Source organism: Cyprinodon tularosa, unplaced genomic scaffold (assembly GCF_016077235.1).
Source record: "Cyprinodon tularosa strain WSP-4 unplaced genomic scaffold, ASM1607723v1 ctg46, whole genome shotgun sequence".
Taxonomy (NCBI): domain Eukaryota; kingdom Metazoa; phylum Chordata; class Actinopteri; order Cyprinodontiformes; family Cyprinodontidae; genus Cyprinodon; species Cyprinodon tularosa.
Window position 1 is genome coordinate 2599942 of NW_024039185.1, and position 19441 is coordinate 2619382.

General features: G+C 35.2%; 2 protein-coding genes and 1 long non-coding RNA gene across 4 annotated transcripts; 1 reads left to right on the forward strand and 2 right to left on the reverse strand.

Annotated features, from left to right (window-relative positions):
- Positions 1-262: 262 nt before the first annotated feature.
- Positions 263-14207, reverse strand: LOC119793818 (receptor-type tyrosine-protein phosphatase H-like). Its single transcript, XM_038301093.1, has 20 exons — positions 14063-14207; positions 13750-13838; positions 13014-13092; positions 12649-12909; positions 11823-12074; positions 10847-11098; positions 9765-10016; positions 8333-8587; positions 7932-8162; positions 7312-7587; positions 7102-7195; positions 6956-7000; positions 6746-6827; positions 6532-6619; positions 6342-6418; positions 5228-5362; positions 4901-5023; positions 2804-2964; positions 1725-1860; positions 263-1107 (listed from the first exon to the last, which is right to left on the reverse strand). Exons 2-20 carry the CDS (start codon positions 13816-13818, stop codon positions 976-978), a joined length of 3000 nt encoding a protein of 999 aa, XP_038157021.1. The 5' UTR covers positions 13819-13838; positions 14063-14207; the 3' UTR covers positions 263-975.
- Positions 8901-9324, reverse strand: LOC119793704. The gene is made up of 3 exons (XR_005282126.1): positions 9229-9324; positions 9008-9154; positions 8901-8937 (listed from the first exon to the last, which is right to left on the reverse strand). It is a non-coding gene; the product is annotated as an uncharacterized LOC119793704 (long non-coding RNA).
- A 1958-nt stretch (positions 14208-16165) lies between the features above and the next one.
- On the forward strand, positions 16166-19008 carry zgc:56095 (uncharacterized protein LOC406286 homolog). Of its 2 annotated transcripts, none has more exons than XM_038301050.1 (5): positions 16166-16304; positions 16902-17005; positions 17127-17273; positions 18253-18378; positions 18455-19008. In XM_038301050.1, exons 2-5 carry the CDS (start codon positions 16904-16906, stop codon positions 18608-18610), a joined length of 531 nt encoding a protein of 176 aa, XP_038156978.1. In that variant the 5' UTR covers positions 16166-16304; positions 16902-16903; the 3' UTR covers positions 18611-19008. The 2 variants fall into 2 exon arrangements, with proteins under 2 accessions (XP_038156978.1, XP_038156979.1); XM_038301051.1 differs by lacking the exon at positions 16166-16304 and adding an exon at positions 16615-16747.
- The last annotated feature ends 433 nt before the right edge of the window (positions 19009-19441 follow it).

Here is a 19441-nt window from a genome sequence, read left to right on the forward strand (position 1 = left end):
AGAATGCATAATTAATTTTGAGTCAATGGCTCCTTATTTTATTACATTTACATTTTATTATGCCCTTTGCCTCACTGAGTTTTGCTTTAAAGGAAAAGTGTGGTCAGTAATGAATGATCAATGGATCATTATCTATAGCTAAAACTAACACGTTTGCAGTGATTTTAATAAATTAAGCATTAATCAGTACAAAATTTAAATAAAAACAACAATTTTCACTGAGTCTGGGACTATTTGGACTGCCCAAATATAGTTATACCTCACTCCTGACATCTTCCAGCAGTGACGTCTAGTGCGGTAAGCCTAGCGCCAGTCTCCCCACTTCACAAGCAAAATCAATGGGAGCTACTAAACATGTCTGCAATCAACAACAATTACTTAATATTTTGAGAGGACTTCACCTTTTAAATTTGTGAGAGCTATAGTTAGTTAAACTGACAATGCCCAAGTGGAAGGCAGTTGGATGTTTTAAAACATCGGGAAAAAGTGAAAAAGAATTAGTTATTTCACCTTTACACGGATGTCTCCGGTAAAGCACATTCAAATTAAATTACTCTCAATTAAAAACACTTATCATTTATTGAACAATATGTAATACTTTCATTTATAAAGTACTTTCAGATGTTTGAATTCTGAATATGACCGGACTTTTGTTTTAATGGCTGTGGTATAAATATGGGGATATTAAATTCATATATTTAGTTTAAAATTAAAATTGATTTAATAAAATTCAAGTATTTTTCTGCATATCTGAAGTACTTTTCCTTTATGTGCTCTATAGAGTAAAGAACTAATAAAAAAACAAGAGAATATAAAGTCAAATCTAAGAAAAAAGGCCTTTTTGTGCTGCATAGGTAGCCTACAAGGACAAACTGGGTAAACAAATGTAAAGTTTGGTATATTACTATCCCATATTGATGCAAGAAAAAGTTGACTATGAACTGGATTTATTGCAGGACTGAAATTATTTTTGTGTTAAGGAAGCTCTTGAAGTGGGATGGTGTTTTGGTATATCAAGTCGTCATCGTTTTCATAAATGTGTTCTTCTTGGGTCACATGTGGTTGAAGGCTGTCCAGGATGCACTGGTGCAGGAAAACATACTGGGACTGTGAAGATATTTAAAAAGAATCCATATTTAAAACGGAATGTGCTAATTTAGTCACTGATTGAAAGTTGCTCATAAGTAGAAGAGCTATTTACAAAACTTATTAGGGCAGGACAATTAACATTTCCAATATAATCACAACTTACATATGTGTAATTTCCAAATCACAGAAGCACCAGACTTTTTATGGAGTGAACGTTTTGGCATAAAAATCACTCCATAATAAGTGGGGAAGAGAAAATTGTAGCTAGCTTAGGTCCATGCATGCAAGCAGGTAGTCTTATTACAGTCAACTCTGAACAAGACAGCATTCAAAGCTATGAAAACAAGGCGAGGGAGGCTCATTTACACAGCACATTTCATTGCTGTGCATGAGAAAAAAAAGAAAAGAAATGTTAATTGCAATGTTAATTGGACACTAATGAATTAAAGTGACAAAAAACTAAAAGCAGATTATATACAAAACAAGATAAAATTATTGATTAATAAATGAAAATCAGAATTTTGGTTGAAAGAAATCTCAATACTGTTTTCTGGTTAAATTTCAGCCCCTAACAGTTGAAAAGTCTGTTTTCCTGGCAAAACAATTGGCATGCTTCAGCATAAAAACCGGCTCACCTCTGTCTGCACCATGTGTGGTCGATGTTCTCTCATTTTGTGTAAAAAGGCCTTGATGTTGACTGCTTGTTCTCTCACCACCTGCTGAAGCAGTACGTCCAGGGCGATGAAAGTACCCGTCCTTCCTACTCCGTCACTGCAAAGACAGAATGCAGCTTTTGTTTGCATCTACAAAATGACAATAAAGTGTGTCCAAGTCTAAATTATATTGCCTTCACTGATTCTTTTATGCTTTTTGTGGGATTCAGGACAAGGTAACGCCACAAATCTGGAGGTATGAGTTGGATAATGAGATAAATATTTATCTTTTGCCTTAAAAATAAAACTAAATGAACTGTTACTGAGTGAAAACGGTTATGAACATTTGCTCACTTTTAAAATGTACCTATTAAAAAACATTTTGTAAGTTTTTAAGGAAAAAATATCTTTAAAATAGACTTTTTTTTTTTACATTTATGAATAAACATTGTTTGATGAGCAGCTTCAGTAGATCAGCATAGATGCATCAATAAGCCTGTATCATGTTTCCTTGCATTTACTTCAATTTGGAAGTTCCTGCACTGTTCTGGTGATGTTTTTAAGCGCTTCCATGTTAAATGGATAAAATTTAGCAAACAATGGAAGCATTATATTTAAGATGTATTTTGTGGATACTCAGAAGTGAACAGTATCCATCCTCAAGTCAGATACCAATAACAACTTTGTGTAAGGAAAAAAAAAAAAAGTAAAAAGGAAACCTTGTCAACTTTAAGCAGGAGCTATGAGAATTAGCAAAAGAGTGCTGCAGTTTTGTGTTTTGGCCAAAGGTGGCAGTAATATTAGAAAACCACAGTAATGGAGAGTAAAGCATAGCATTTTAAAATAATCTGAGATTTAATGCTAATGGAATTGTTACATTTCTGTGTAAAAGTTTTTCCAACTCCTTTTTGTCTTTTAAATGATGTTATTATCAGTTTTAGATAATCACTTTAACCATGAGTAGCAGAATCTGATAATATCAGACATATAGAACATATATTAGAACAGCCCCTATGATGGATGTAAACTTCTCTCCAAGATACTCATTCCTTTTTGTGTACCTGCAGTGAACCACAGTTGGTCCCTCAGACCTGTCTTTCTCTATGTGCCATCTAATGATTCCTCTGAACCGGATCAGGGCCTCTGTGCTTTGTGGAACTCCACGATCAGGCCAGACAGTGAAGTGGAAATGCTTGACTGTTGTTTCCACTGAGCTGCTCCTCTATATAAAAAAAGAAAAACATTTTGTAAAACATCTAGCTTCACAGAAACACTGAAGCAGTAAAAATATAAAATAATAGGTTAAACAAATATTTAAGAGTAACTATAAAGCATCTCCAAACAATAATAACTGTATTAATATTAATTTAGTGGTTGCAAAATTTTCTGCCACAACATCCCGGAGAAGTTCACGGTCATATGAGGAAGGCGGCAACACTAAAGGTAGCCTTTTAGAAAACAGCTTAATTGCTTACGAATGCCTTTTGCCTGGTTGCCTTATCAGGGCCACAACAATTCATTAAATCATATGTGTTTTAAAAATGTTTGAGTGTTATGTATGAGGTCATTTCAGCCCCGATCCCAAATACAGTTAATGAGAAAGTATTCGGCCCCCTTGAACTTTTCAACCTTTTGCCACATTTTAGACTTCAAACATAAAGATATAAAATTTACACCTTTGTGAAGAATCCACAACACGTAGGATAAATTAATGAAGTGGAACAAAACCCATTGGATGTTTTAAACTGTTTTAACTAATAAAAAAACAGAAGGGTGGGGTGTGCAAATTTAATCAGCCCCTTTAAGTTCAGGGTAGCAAAATCTCTCCAGAAGTTTGGTGAGGATCTCTGAATGATCCAATGTTGTCCTAAATGACTGATGTTGATAAATAAAATCCACCTAATCAAGTCTCCATACAAATGCACCTGCTCTGTGATCGTCTCAGAGGTCTGTTTAAAGCACAGATAACATCATGAAGAACAAGGAACACACCAGGCAGGTCCCAGATACTGTTGTGGAGATTTTAAAGCCAGATTTGGATACAAAAAGATTTCCCAAGTTCACCACTGTGAATCTATGAAGGCCCGGCCGTCCATCTACACTTTCAGCTTAAACAAGAAGATCAAAGATGCAGCCATAGTCCAATGAAACCTGTGGATGGACTGCAGAGATCTACAGCTGAGGTGGGAGACTCTGTACATAGCACAACAATCAGTTGTATACTGCACAAATATGACCTTTATGGAAGAAAGCCATTTCTTAAAGATATCCATAAAAAGTCTAGTTTAACATTTGCAACAAGCCACCTAAGAGACAGCAAAAATGTTAAAGATGGTGCCCTGGCCAGATGAAATAAAAATCAAAGTTTTTGCCGACAATAAAAAACATAATGTTTGCACACAGCTCATCATCCTGAACACACTATCTCTACTGTGAAACATGGTGGCAGCATTATGGTTTGGGCCTGCCTTTCTTCAACAGGGACAGGGAAGATAGTTAAAACTGATGAAAAGATGGATGGAGAAAAACACAGGACCATTCTCGAAGAAAACATGTTGGAGTCTGCAAAAAAACCTGAGACTGGGAGGGAGATTTATCATCCAACAAGACAATGAACCAAAACATAAAGCAAGATCTACAATGAAATGGTTCGCAAATAAACATATTCAGGTGTTAAAATGGCCAAGCCAACATCCAGATCTAAATCCAAACGAGATTCTTCAAAAAGAACTCAAAACTGCTGAAAACATTCTCCATCCCACTGCACTAAGCTCAAGCTGATTTGCAGGAAGAATGGGCAAAAATTTTAGTCTCTCGATGTGCAAAGCTGATAGACATACTCCAAACAGCTTGCAGCTTTGTTCTTCAAAGTACAAAGTACTAGGTTGGTTTGCCTTGGCCTCATAAATGGGCTTCATAACTTTAATACCTGTAAAGAAAAAAGGTGAGCTAAAATTATTGTCATTAAAATATATAAACATGTCTAGTTAAAACATTCCTCTTATTGGAAGTTTGAAGGACACATATTGTTTCTCCTATAGCCTGCTGTTGCTCATAAACTAGTTAGACGGCAGCATCCCCTTAAATGCTGATTGGCTAGTTGTGTATGGACAGATGTATGATTGTTTTATTTTTGAAATATAGGAGATGTTATGTACATGCTTCAGTCTGAACTCCCTTTGAGTCCACTTAGGTTGCTTCAGCTCAGACACTCCAGTGACAAACACGTCCCCATAATGAAGCGACTTGGTCCGTTCAGGCCAGTATCGCTCACATTTGGTCTGTGAAAAAAAACAAAAAAACAACACAAAGCATCTGGTTTTATCCATGTTGTGCTTCAACAGATGGGTAACTAACTGCTAAGTTATTTTCTAAAAGATATGCATTACTTTATTGTTCCTTCTGATGACAATTTAAAAATACAGGTTTGTTAATACTTTTTAAAAAATCTGGCAATGAAATAACTTTCATTTTTAAAAACCTACCCGTCCTCCTTCAATGCAGTTGGTAACCATGACGATACACTTCACTCTTTGTTCCCAAACCATCCTCCAGAATTCCCTGACTGTGGAAGGCAGGGGACCCTGAGTGGCAATGTACTCTCTGTTGCTGCTGTAGCCCTAAAGAAAAAGGCTCCATATTTAGTCAGGTTATATGATGTTCAGGAACAAGATAAATACCTTTTTCGCACTTCATGTTGCAGGTGTTTAACTCGATATAAATTTAAGAGGAATTTCAACCTGGAGAGACTCACAAGGCGGCAATTAGAGAGTTTAGTTAGGAGGTAATTAGAGAAGATACAGAGCTGAGTGTCGCTGACATTGATAAAATGGGCAGATTTATGAGAATAGAGATGTCTTCCCCCCCCCCCAGGGCCTGGACACTGGTGGTGGTCTGGAGATGAAGGGGGAAGGGAGCTCATTGAAGAAGGAGGTAGATAAAGCAAGACCAAGAAATTGAAGCTACAGAGACTATGTTGATTTTGTGAAAAAACAGCTTCCTTCTCTTGCTCCAGTAACATCTGTTCAACTTATTTAAATACAGACAAAGCTTTCTTCTCAATATGCTAATATCTAAATTCTAGTAATTTTTGTTGGTTTGAAGGGATAGAAAAATAAGAGGAAAAACATCTAAACAACAAATGGAGGGACTTTCCATATTAAAAAAAAAAGGTAGCCAGATTTTTGCAATCCTCTAGTAAAGACCCAAATGTGAAGCTTTCTTTCATTGCTATTTCAGTGGACATCTGTCTTATTTCATAAAAAATGTATTTATTCAAAGGAATTTTTGCCTAAATAATACATTTGTTCCCAAGAAATTAGGTTTAGTATGAGCAAAATAAAACAAAAAAAAAAGGAACTACATATAATATCTAGACATAAAGAGAGAAACTCAACCAAAATCCTGAATCTGAACCTAAGAAACATGAACTATTATAAGGTAAATTTTCTGTGTATTTATTGTGCGTATTATTTATAAGTATGTGTTAGACTTAATTAAATAGAGTGAGAATTGAAATATGTTTAAACAATGAACATCTCTTGGCTACTTTAAGTCCTGGAGAAAAACAGCTCCTGCTCTGTGCAGGTGGACACTTACTGGTATGTAACTGGCATTGATATAGTCTGAGGTCTCATTGGGAGTTGATGTGTTTAGCTTCACCCGACACCAGTCATCTATTGAAAATAGAGAGAAGCTTTCAATGCAGATAGAAAGGTAAAAATGTCCTAAAAACACCAGTAGCTCATGTTTTCAGTAAAACGTGGGTCAAGAATAAGATTGCACTTACAGGGCAAGATGTTAAAACTGTTCTTCTCTTTGTTCTCTGGTAGAACAGCTGCCTTACATGTCTGCTTTGTGCCAACAGACGCAAGGCCCTGAATGAATGGGAAATATGACACACAATATAAGAATCTATAACTCAATTATCTGCATTGTTCGATTATAACCTACATAAAGATATGTACAAGAAGAAAAGATTTAAGTTAGTTATTTTTGTGCACCTCATATTCCTGACTGAAACCTCTGTTTTCATCCAATCCAAGATGATAGAAGTGTTTTGGGAATTCCACTACAGAAATTATTCTGGACAAAAACAGAAAAAATACAGTATTCAGAACTGATAAATACTTCACGACAGAGATGTACATTATTTTAGTCTTTCATTTACATTAACTGACAGTTTATTTGGAGATAAAAAACTTCAGACTCACTTTGACTCTGACCTTTGGGATTTAGAAAGAAAGGATTTCTTTCTTCTATTAAAATAAAAAATGGTGCTTAGTTGATTCAATCACCACTGCTGTTGAATTTTAATAGCAAAATTCCATTGTAATTCGATGAAAGAGGAATCACCTACCGGATAAAATCTGGTCTTTTACGGACGATAAATACGATCAAACAGATCAGAACAACAAATAGCAGCACACCAACCAATGATCCTGCAATGACTCCTGAAAGGATCAATCCATTAGCTTAGCTAAATAATTCCTTCATAGAGTAAAAACTTAAAATATACTTTTTTAAAATACTAAATAAAATAATAAAATACTAGAATACTTAAGCTCACCTCTGTTATCAGTCGAACAGAAAAAAACTGATGGTTCAGATTGTCTGATCAAATTTTCTGCTTTCAGGAGTGAAACCAAAGAGACTTCATATCTTTTGGCGGGTTGAAGTCCCTTTACAATGAGTCCAGTTTTAATATCTGTTTCCTTTATTATTAAAGTTTTTTTATCTATTATAACTTCAACAGCCGTCAGCACACCATCGAGTCGTTTCATGTTAATCTTAGCACCATAACCAGAGGCCCAGTAGCTACAGTCAGCAGTTACTGAAGGAGGAACTGAGGATGAAAGAATCATAAAGCTTATCAAAATATAAAGTACAAAAAGTTATTAATAAAATTATTAGAACAACTGAATATATTCAGCTGCATGTTATGCACAAGGGTCTGAAAATTGCATTGATAGCTCTGCTAAATTAAAACGCTTTCAAATTAAGAACCTTTATGTATACAAAATATGAAAAATACTTCTTTAAACAAAATATGTGGGCAATGAAAAAATTATAACATAATTTGGAGTCTACCTCTTTCCACCAATGTAGGGAAATATACCAAGACTGACTTCTCACAAGGTTATGTAGCTTCTGTTGTAGAAAATATGTCATAGAAAGAGTTTTACTTACTGATTGGTATTTTGATGCTACACTGAGGAAGAATTGTGGAGGCCAGGTTATACTCAAGATAAATCTCATATGTTGCACCAGGATAGAGACCAGTAAATGACACGTCTTTCCCTTCTGTACTGTTATGCTTTTCAGATTCATAGGAGGCAGTTGCTTTAGTAAACAGGCCTTCAACTGTTCCTTTTATTGATGAATTCGTAACATGCCAGGTTACACTATTACAGTTGATTTCTGAAATTTAAAGGAAAATAAAAATGTTTTAAAGAGGTTTGAATTTATGCATTTAACAAAACAGTAATAACACACATTTGAAACAGGCCATGCATTTCTATTATTCTAATTCTTTTTTTGTATAACATCAGTTTTTAAAAGTCTATTAAGGTACAGACCGGTTTACTTACTTGTCACTGTGTCAACATGATAAGGAGTGCTCTGGAGTCCAGAGAAGATGGTGGTGATGCTGAATGAATACATTGTTCCAGGCTTCAGATTAGTGACTGAATATGATACAATATTTTGATCATTTGGAATAATTTCGGTATCAATGTCATTAACTTTTAGCTGGTATTCCCATTCTGTATTTTGATTATCCCACTGTAGAGTGACCCTGTCCTCAAAGCGCTCTGTAACACTGACTGAGGAAACCTGTCTGGGAACTGAGGAAAAGAAAAAAAGACAGAAACATAATTTTTAATCACCTGCAGTGATAAAAATGAAAGGTAAGTTTAGACACTGTATTAGTAAGGAGTTCTGGTTTTCTTGTGCCCTATTAATTAAAAATAATTCTCAATACATAAGAATAAATAAATTATCTAGCATTTTTTTTTTTTTTTACAATCCTTAAGAATAAATGTTAGTATTTGTAAACCTGACGCTGTATTTGTCATGATGTGAGAAGAACGACTCTGAATCAGGGCAACCACGGAGACAGTTAGATCAGTTTAAGAAAATGTTTATTGAAACAGGGAACAGAAAATGGAGTCTGGCAGGATCTTCCTGGTACAGCCTAGGGAAAAGATGGGTGATGGTGAACAACTGGTCTGAGGTGGAGGGAAGGCGGAGGATGCTGAACTCACGGGGCTTGAGGTTGTCTTGAGCTAGGAAGGATGTGTCCAGGGTCCAGGGGCAACTGACTCTGCACTCCTCAGGTGATGGTTTGTAGGAGGGTGGACAGGCAGGTGGGCTCCTGGAGGAGGGCTGCGGCAAACTGGCTGGGTTGGTGGCTAGGAGGGAAAAACAGAGACACAGGATTAGATCAGGTTTGAACACAAATCTAGGAAGCTGGTCGGTCATATACCACGCTGGTAGCGAGAAAGAACTGACGCCCTCCTCCTGGTCCCAGCTCCTTAAGTAGGCTCCAAAATTAACCGAGATGAGCTGCACCTGCCCATCACACCCTGCAGAGAAGAGAGAGACACAGACACCAGACCTGCAGCATGACAGTATTCCTCTGTGGGGATTCCATATAACATAATATCTTACCAATAGGTACAGTTATGTGTGTCCCACTGCCTCCTATATAATCAAACACACTGATGAGCAGTAAACCATACAGTAACATACATCCCACTCTCCAGGTGTGAGAAAGTGTTTGTAACATTTTTAATTAATGTAACAGTTATTGTCCTTTTATTAAAGGAAACTGTGTACTCCTGGATGTTTTTTACTCCTTTCCACTGCAGAGTTATACTGGTCTCAGTCTGTCCAGCTGACTTTAACCCTGCTGGGTTCTCAGTTTTTTTGTGAGACTTTTTCCCTACTTTAAAAACTTTTACTTCAGCTTGATCTTTATGATCTAAACTGATTATTATAAACAAACAACAGTCCTCTTACCAGTGACGGCAGTGATGATTTTTCCTTTGCTTCTGGTATAACCAAACACAGTGAAGAGAGTGAAGCTGTATCTAGTGCCACTGGTCAGATCTGGGACTGTGTATTTTCCATTTCCTTCAGAGTGAGTTATATTAACCTCCTTTCCATTGTTGGTAAGGGTATAATCATTGATGTCCCCCACTTTGGCCCACTGCAGAGTTATGCTGGTTTCAGTTTGTGTGAAGTTTTCAAAATGTTCAGTATCAGAAGGAACTACACAAGAACAAGAAGAAATATTAGCACATGTTTTACTCCTGAAAACAGGCTAGTTGCATGATTAATGAAATAAGGTTTGCAATAAAATTGGTCTAATTTTACTTTTTGGCTCAAAAAAACCCATAAGAAACAAAAGAAAATTTTAGAAAAAATTACATTGGTAACAAACTGAATAGCATTATCGTCACATTAATTCTATTAATCAAACCAATCATTCTTCTTGAGCAGTTAGAACAGCAGTAAAACATGTTAAAGAGAACAAAACAAAAATGCAACAAGATAATACAGTTTCTACACAAACAGAATGGACAGCACAGTATATTGACCTTTAATTGTAATGTTTTGCAGGGTCCTTCATTTTCTCTGTTTTCATAACTTAACTGTTGTTTATGTTCACTAAAGTACTGCAATAATAATTAATTCCTTCTTGTCTTGTTTCTTTGTTTATTTTATATTATATTCTTTTACATATTAATCATTTTCACTAGTCTTTTCCCTACTTTGAAAGTTATTTGTGTCATACTTCAGCTGTATCTATATTGTCTATAATTATTACAATATTAAAAGAATTAACAGAAAGAGCACCATATATAGATGCTATTGTAAAATTATTTTTGCAAGGAGGGTGTCCTTAACTTATATAACTTTTTGTATGTTTACAAGTAGAAATTACTTATAGGATGATCTGAAGAAAGAATTTTGCAAAGAGATTTGAGAAAATATTGCAATAAATATTTTTCACAACACATTTTTGGGTTGTCTTTTTTATATTTAAAAAAAATCGTACCTAAGCAGTATTATGAATAAACAGACAACAATCATCTTACCAGTGACTGCAGTGATGCTTTTTCCTTTGCTTCTGGCATAATCAAACACAGTGAAGAGAGTGAAGTTGTATCTAGTGCCACTGGTCAGATCTGGGATTGTGTATTTTCCATTTCCTTCAGAGTGAGTTATGTTGACCTCTTTTCCATTGTAGGAAAGGGTATAACTGTCGATGTCTCCCACTTTGGTCCACTGCAGAGTTATGCTGGTTTCAGTTTGTGTGATATGTTCAAACTTTTCAGCATCAGAAGGAGCTACACCAGAATGAGAAGAAATATTTTTAAAAATGTATACTGCCCTGGAAAAAAATATTAGACCACCCTTGTTTCTTTTTTTCGATGCATTTTATTTAAGTAATTTTGCCTTTAGAACTAGAAAATAAAAAAAACAATGATGATCTAATAATTTTTTCCACTATACTGCATATTTTACCATGTCAGAAGGCTACATGCATAATTATCTCATACAAGTTTACAATAAATCTTTATTTAATTATTATAAATTTTTCATATAAAGTGGAAAAATCAAAACAAAATTAAAAGCAAACACGTTAACAATGGTTGAGTAACTGAGGTAGAGATTTAATGTAGTGAAACTAATCACACTTGCTAGATTTGGGTGAAGCATCTAATAGGAGGAGTTAAAAGAAAGAACCCCAAATATTTATTGATGCCATTGTAAAGTGGTTTGCATTTAGGGCGTCCTTAAGCGATATAAATTATTTTTGTTATGTTTAGAAGTAGCAACGAGGTATAAAATTATCTGAAGACAGAATTTTGCAAAGAGATTTGAGACAACAGTACAATAGATATATTTCACAGCACATATTTGAGTTGTCATTTTTTGAGGTTTATTATAACTTATTTTTGAACAATCAAAAAAAAAAAATTTAATTAGAATATGAATGAATCTGGCAGACTTTGTATAGACTGTGGCTATGGAGCACAATTATGAATAAACAGACAACAATCATCTTACCAGTGACTGCAGTGATGCTTTTTCCTCTGCTTCTGGCATAATAAAACACAGTAAAGAGAGTGAAGCTGTATCTAGTGCCACTAGTCAGATCTGGGACTGTGCGTTTTCCATTTCCTTCAGAGTGAGTTATGCTGACCTCCTTTCCATTGTAGGAAAGGGTATAATTGTTGTTGTCTCCCACTTTGGTCCATTGCAGAGTTATGCTGGTTTCAGTTTGGTTGATATGTTCAAACATTTCAGTATCAGAAGGAGCTACACAAGAATGAGAAGAAATATTAACACAATCACATATTTTATTTTCCTTCCTTCCTTCCTTCCTTCCTTCCTTCCTTCCTTCCTTCCTTCCTTCCTTCCTTCCTTCCTTCCTTCCTTCCTTCCTTCCCCACCTCCTTACTTACTTATTTAACAATTAAAAGAAAAGGAAAATGTTTTCAACTGAAAGAATAAGTGATATAATTAAACAGTCCTTCAATGTCAGCTAACATTACAGACAACAGATATATAATATTTTCATAGAAATAATTTTAAAAATAAAGGATTAAATGTGTGCCTCTGGTTCTGATATTTCTTATCAAATTAAAAGAGCCTTTCATTGCACTTAACATTTAATTTATTGCATTTCATCATTTAAAAAAAATCTCCTACTACTATAAATATAGCTTTCTCAATTTAAATGATTTGAATTATTTTACAAGCCCACAGTGTTAACGTGTGAAAATATAAACTGAAAATGTAATCAAAATAATAAATCTTCCGCACATCCTAAGATCCTTCTTATCTGTCTTATTTTGATACATATGACTATGAGCACTAAAAGATCACCTACCTGTCACAGCAGTGAAATTATATCCAGAGCTGCTGATTCCATGTAACACAGTATAAAGAATAAAACTGTATCTTGTCCCAGCAGTCAGACCAGAGACCACATAGTGTATTATATCATCAACAGTGCCAGTTACATCTATAGCATCACCATCATTCATCTTCAGTCTGTATGTCGGGATGTTATCCACTTTGTCCCACTCGAAAGTTATAGAGTACTCATTCTGTCTCACCACATTTACTTGTCTTACATTCGCAGGGGGGGCTGTTAAAAAAGCAGAAAATGTCATATAACATAAAGCATTTTAGTTACTGAGCTATTATTATTTCTTTTAAAAAAGGAAAGATAAATCTGCAGTTCATACTAACCGGATGCTGCTTCCATCAATGTCAGTTCTGTCTTATTTGTTGTTTCTATTTCTAACATGTTATTACAGTCTGCTACAATCTGAAACAGGATTAAAACTTTATCATTACACAATATATTATATTTTATGCTTTAAAAATAACATCATGGTGCAATCTATTACTTAATATTGATGTAATTTCTTCTCTACCTTAACATTTTTCCGTAGCACATAGGATCATTTGTTTGCTACAATCTAAATCACGCCTACATCGTTTAACTTCGAAGCCCTTAAACATTTTGAGATTGATATGCAGGAAACACAGAAATCATGAAGTCAAATTCAAACTATATATTGCAGATTTTTTAGTAAAAAGTCTCAGTAAACAACAGATACAGGCAACATTCTCAATAATCCTATAATACTTTAGAAAACATGAGTAAGATCGCTGTAATAAAAGAAAATTAAAAGAAAACAAACCTTTTTATGTTATTTATGTCATTTATGCATTTATTTTTTCTTTTAAGCAAGCAGTAATAATTATATCAACCCATTTGACATTGACTAATTTCTCACAATGTGAGAAAGTCCTTATTTCTGAGGTATAAAATATTTTTTCTTGGTGCTACTTTCTGTCTGTACTGACTTTTAAGCAGCTCCTCTTTGGACTTCAGTACAGCGATGACTATTATGAGCTCGGCCTTAAATGTGGTTAAGCATGTTTTTATAGTTTACGTTGAAATATAAAAAGCACTTACCCAAAGAAGGCTGAAGGAAACACACAGCAACAGGGATCCCAATGTGAATTTGAAGGATAAAAGCTTCATCTTTGTTATTGATTCCTAACCTACATACACAATGGCGTATCAACACAACAACAGGCCCGTAAAACCTGGGTGTGCCCCAAATGAAGTACAACAGCTGATGAAGGTTCAGGATACGGCGACAGTTTAATAAATCGGCCAAGAAGAAACAATGAAACAATTCTCAGTAGATAAACCAAGACTGACTTCTAACAAGGTAATGTACCTTCTGTTGTACAAAATATGTCAAAGAAAGAGTTGTACTTACTGATACACTGAGGAAGAATTGTGGAGGCCAGGTTATACTCAAGAGAAATCTCAAATGTTGAACCACACAGAGACACTTTTCTGCTCTCAGATAAACCTAAACTGTCTGCTTCTAGTCTGGCCCATTTGTTGACAAAAGTAACACTTCCTTATCAACGCTTATTTACTAGTGTTTATAACATTATATGGTCACAGTTCAGCTTGTGACTGGCTGGGCGCTTATGTCTATTAAGGAAATATTGAGGAAATCACTAAATTAAGGAAAACATGTTTTTCCTGGATTTTTATAAACATGGATTTTTTTTCTATACATCTTGTAACATAGATATTTTTCTTTTTAATTTTGTCACTTAAAATCACAGTTTGAACTGATTTTACCAAAGATTTTTTTCTGCTGTTTTATGCCTGGTCACAGTTTTATGACTTCCTTGTGATAAGAAGCTATAAGGAACTACAAACCTTAAAATATGTCAAGTTGAACTGTGCTATCAGATGGACTTCATAAGTGTAGTAAAACATGTTCCAGTTATCAATGTAACAACAGAGGTTTACGTTTAAAGACTCATTTCCTCAAGCAGTTTAAGTAATCACACAGTCTGTGAGAATAAGATGAACAAAACCAGAGAGGTTAATGCATAGACATGTTATTATAAAGCATGAAATACGATTTGTGAGAAAGGGTGCCCAGCACTGCCAATGAACAGACAGTGAGGGACCTTAACCCAAATGCCAAGCATCTCTGGGAACTCCTTCAAGGACTATCTTCAGGTTCAGGTGACTACCTCTTGAAGCTTATCAAGAGAATCCCAAGAGCGTGTGAAGCAGTAATCAAAGCAAAAGGTGGCAATTTTGAAGAACCAAGAATATAAGACATATTTTCAGTTGTTTCACAATTTTTTGTTAAGTATATATTTCCAAGTGTGTTAATTCATAGTTTTGATGCCTTCAGGGTGATTATACAAAATAAAGAAAACTCTTTGAATGAGAAGGTGTGTCCAAACGATTCTATTACATTATATGATACAAATCAGAATCAAATGTATTGGGCATAATCTTGTTTGAGTGCAAAAAAAAGTAATTTGACTATGTTTTTCCCCATCGTTTATGCTGTAATCTAAAGTCCAATCAACAATGTAAAATAAATCACAAGATGTTTGTATGGATATAAAGAAAAAGAGCAGCTTGTACAAATGTACGCCTTCTCTCTCATCTTATCTAAGAGGGATTGGTGATAAAGTACCCTTTTTTAGCTGGGATGTTAAAGGCTATCGTTTAAAGAAGGTATGCTTAATGTAAAAAAAAAAAAAAAACCTTATCGGATCGCTAATTCAAACTATTGTAAATACCACTGAGAGCTTTTATATGTTCAGATTAGAGTTCTTCATTAATCATTTACAAAGAAATCATTCAGAAAGCCGTCCAAATATTTAATTAGAAATTCAACAAATATTGTATCATATTCAAATGATGGGGTTAACAGAAGTGTTTCTTTGGGCTCCTGCACATATAGAGGTAAAAGGTAATGAAATGGCTGATAAGAGAGCTAAAGAGTCGATAAACAAAAGTTAGAGTGATATAAGAATTAACATGAGTAAATCAGAGGTTAAAAGCATTATTAAAAGAAAAATTCAAGAAAAATGGTAGAAACAGTGGGAAGAAGATATAAAGGGATGCTTTACAGAAGACAAAAAAATGTTGGGGAAGTTTGATGGAAAATTGGGAGGAACAGAATACAGTAAAGGATAATAACAAGACTACGGTTGGGACATACAGGTCTTAATTCAACATTACAGTTAATGAGAAAACATGAAACAGGAAGTTGCAATGTATATGGGGAATCCACATTGATAGAACATGTTATGTAATAACTGTAGGAAATATCAAAGACAAAGAACACAGTTGATAGGGAGTCTTGAAAAGATTAAAGAGCAGTATTGTCTTATACATATTTTATGGAAATGCACATATCAAGCACTTATATATTGGTAACAGGCTTAGCGAAAATAATACTTTTTTTTTTTTTTTTGAGCATGTTTGTCCTGATCCACACTCCTTACTGGTTGGTGGCGGTAATGCACCATATAGCTGTTTGCCAACCGTCAATAAATTCTAGAAGAAGAACTATTGGAATGTTCATGGACAAGTACGAACGCTAGAGGGCGGCAACGGTATGTAATCAGCCGTAACCTTTAAAAGAAGAAGCTAGCTTGCTTTGTATTGTGAGGTAAACAAGACGCCAGAAAGTAAGTATTTTTTCAGCTCTATAGAGAATAAAAGTATCGTCTTTACTTACGATAGTTTTGCCAGTTGTTAAACGAAAATTCGTCTGTAATTCATTTAGTGAACTATCTGCTTAAAATATTCACAAACTGAATTAGCCTTTTGTTTGTGCTAACGTTGATAGCTTGAGCTACTGTCTAGAGTTGCTTCAAATGTTGATTTAGTATAATGTTAATTTTATGTTATTTTAAACTCCCACTTGTAAGTTTGAAAGTAGAGTGCGTTAGCCTAGTCTAGCTCAAAAGGACAGTTAGCAGTGTATGCTAACGTTACGTCATTGCTAAAATCGTTATCAATCAAGCACACATGATTCCTGTTGGGTGGGAGCATCACAGAGAGCCTTTAAATACTGATGCTGTCAAAGCCTGGTCAACTGGCTTCAGGTAGAAACGGACCAGACGTTTAGGTAAACCTATTCATTTTCACATAGAGACTAAGAAATTTTTACAGAAAAATATTACTTAAATCATTCTGTTTTGTTTGCTATTATTATAGTGTTTAACCAGTTGTTTTGGGTTTTACATAACACAAGGTCGCTTTTTCTTTTGCTTGTCTTTTAGAAATGCAGACTGCCGTGAAACAAAACTATCATGCGGAGACTGAAGGAGACATCAACAAGCTCATCAATCTGAAACTCACTGCTTCTTACACCTACCTTGCCCTAGTAAGTCTATTTTACTCTTAACTGTTAAAACAACTTATTAATTTAACCCTTTTGCTGACTCATTGGATTTAATTCTGTTTTCTGTGCTGTAGTCACAAATATTTCTTTCTTTGTATTTCAGGGCATGTATTTTGACAGGGATGATGTTGCCTTGCCACACTTCTCCAAGTTTTTCCTGGAGCGCTCTGTGAAGGAGAAAGAACAGGCTGAGAAGCTGCTGGAATACCAGAACACCAGAGGGGGTCGGATTCTGCTTCAGACCATCGCTGTAAGTATTGAATAGTTTTATTGATTCCATAAAACCTGAGTTGTATCAAGTTCCACCATCAGGCGGTTTTCCCACCCATCTGCAATGCGGTGAAGTTATTGGCTTCAGCACAGGCGTTTAACCTTGGGCCGGTTTGAAGTACAGCTGAAATGTTATGCATACTGAAATATCATAAGCTATTTTTTTTTTTATGAACAGTTAATGGTAAATAAAGGGGGAGGGGGCATTGAATAACAATAGCTTACTTCAGATTGGCAGTTAGTAGATTAAACATTTTTAAAAGGTAAAATGACTGGTGTTTTGGGTAGATGTGGTCATTTAATTTAAGCTGCAGTCTGTAACATTGAGAAGAGAGCAGACTTCGACTGAAAATTTGAAGAAAAACAGGTTTCACGCCACTCCCCCACCCTCTCTGCTTCACTCATGCCCCACCTCCAAGCTTCACCCCTCTCACAGCATCTGCGCGGCTACCGCATGCGACCAGAAGGGGGGGGGCGGGATTGAGCGTGTGTGAGCTGTGATTGACACTCCATCAGACGCTCCTCTGGCTGTGATTGGTTGTTTTGACTCGTCCCGAATTATTCTTTCCAGGTTGAAATACAGGCAGTAGGCGGTACCAATTGAAGCAGTTTTTTTCACAGGTTACATATCACATGTACTGCTGTCTGGGCATAGGGACAGTTTTAGCCAATATGACAAAAAAGTGATTTTTAAAAACTTACAGACTTCAGCTTTAAACAAGGTATAAAGTTTAAATTTAACCTGCACTCAATTTGGAAAAGGCTAATTTAAATATATACTTTTTTTTTTTTGCAACAAGGATTCTAGTCTGGAACATAACTTGAAAGCAAAAGTTATAAAATGGCCATAAAATGCTTTGTAAGAGCAAGTTTTGGGAGGTCAAATGTGATTAAAGAGCTGAAGTTGATATACTGGGCTGTAGATGCGTTTTTGTTTTAATGTCCTATCTGTTTTCTAGAAACCAACTAGAGAGGACTGGACTGGAGGTCTGGATGCTTTGACCTTTTCCCTGAAATACCAGAAGTCCCTGAACACTTGTATCCTTGATGTGCATGGCAGAGCTGGTAGCCACAATGACCCACATGTGAGTTTAGCTCTGATTTTTAACAAAAACGTTTTTTATTTTTGTTTTTTGCATCACATTTTAATTTCTTTTCCAGCTGTGTGACTTCCTGGAGCAGGAATTTCTCATCGACAGCCATGATACCATCAAAAAGTTGGGCGACTACATCGGCAGTCTGACCCGCCTTACTTCATCTGAACCTCATGGATCCATGGGAGAATACCTGTTTGATAGACACACTCTAAAAGATTAAACTACTCCATCCATGGTTTCACGTTTCCGAAAATGAACAAACAGGTCAAAGCTGCATTTATTTCTGTAAAAGAAAACTTGACAATATTTGCACATTTAACCCTAAACTCCTTTCTTTTGTAGCAAAACTTCAAGAATAGTTCAAATGTTAACTGGAATAAACACAGCCTTTCTAAAATAACTTTTAAAGATGTTCTCATGATTTTGTAGCAGAGTGCCCTGATGATATGCTGTTACTTTGATATGATTCACATTTGGTCCGTACCATGTCTCATACATTCCTAGGTTCTGTGTGTCTCTTTTTGCTTAAATGGAAACTATTTTGATTAAAACAAAAAGGTGTTTTAATATCTGGAAATGTATTGGAACAATAAATAAAGTCCAATTATGTATAATAAACATTTTGGTGCTGTTTTTTTCCCTTCGGATTTTTCATGCAGTCTGAGGACTGGTTCAGTCATGTCTGTTCTGGTCAGATTTTGCTTACTCATGGTGTCTGTGGAGTAGGACATAAATTATACGATGGTTTGTGGCTGAAATTCTGACTAAGTCATAATGATATGGTTGCTGAAGCGGCTTTGAATAAGTACAGTTGGTTTTAAAAATGACACTTTGTGATGTGAAAACAATGATCAGCTGAAAAAAGGTTGAGCTGTAAGGTAAAATTTTACATGTATAGATGAGCTGGAAAATAAACACTTAATTGAAGCAACTCTGGATTAAGTTTCAGCTTTTTAGTTGAAACTGCCAATCTGATCTGTTCAGCTCTCCACCTATAAGGTTTTCTTCACATTTTTTTTCCCTTTAAGTTTGTAGATGTGTTTGAAAGTTT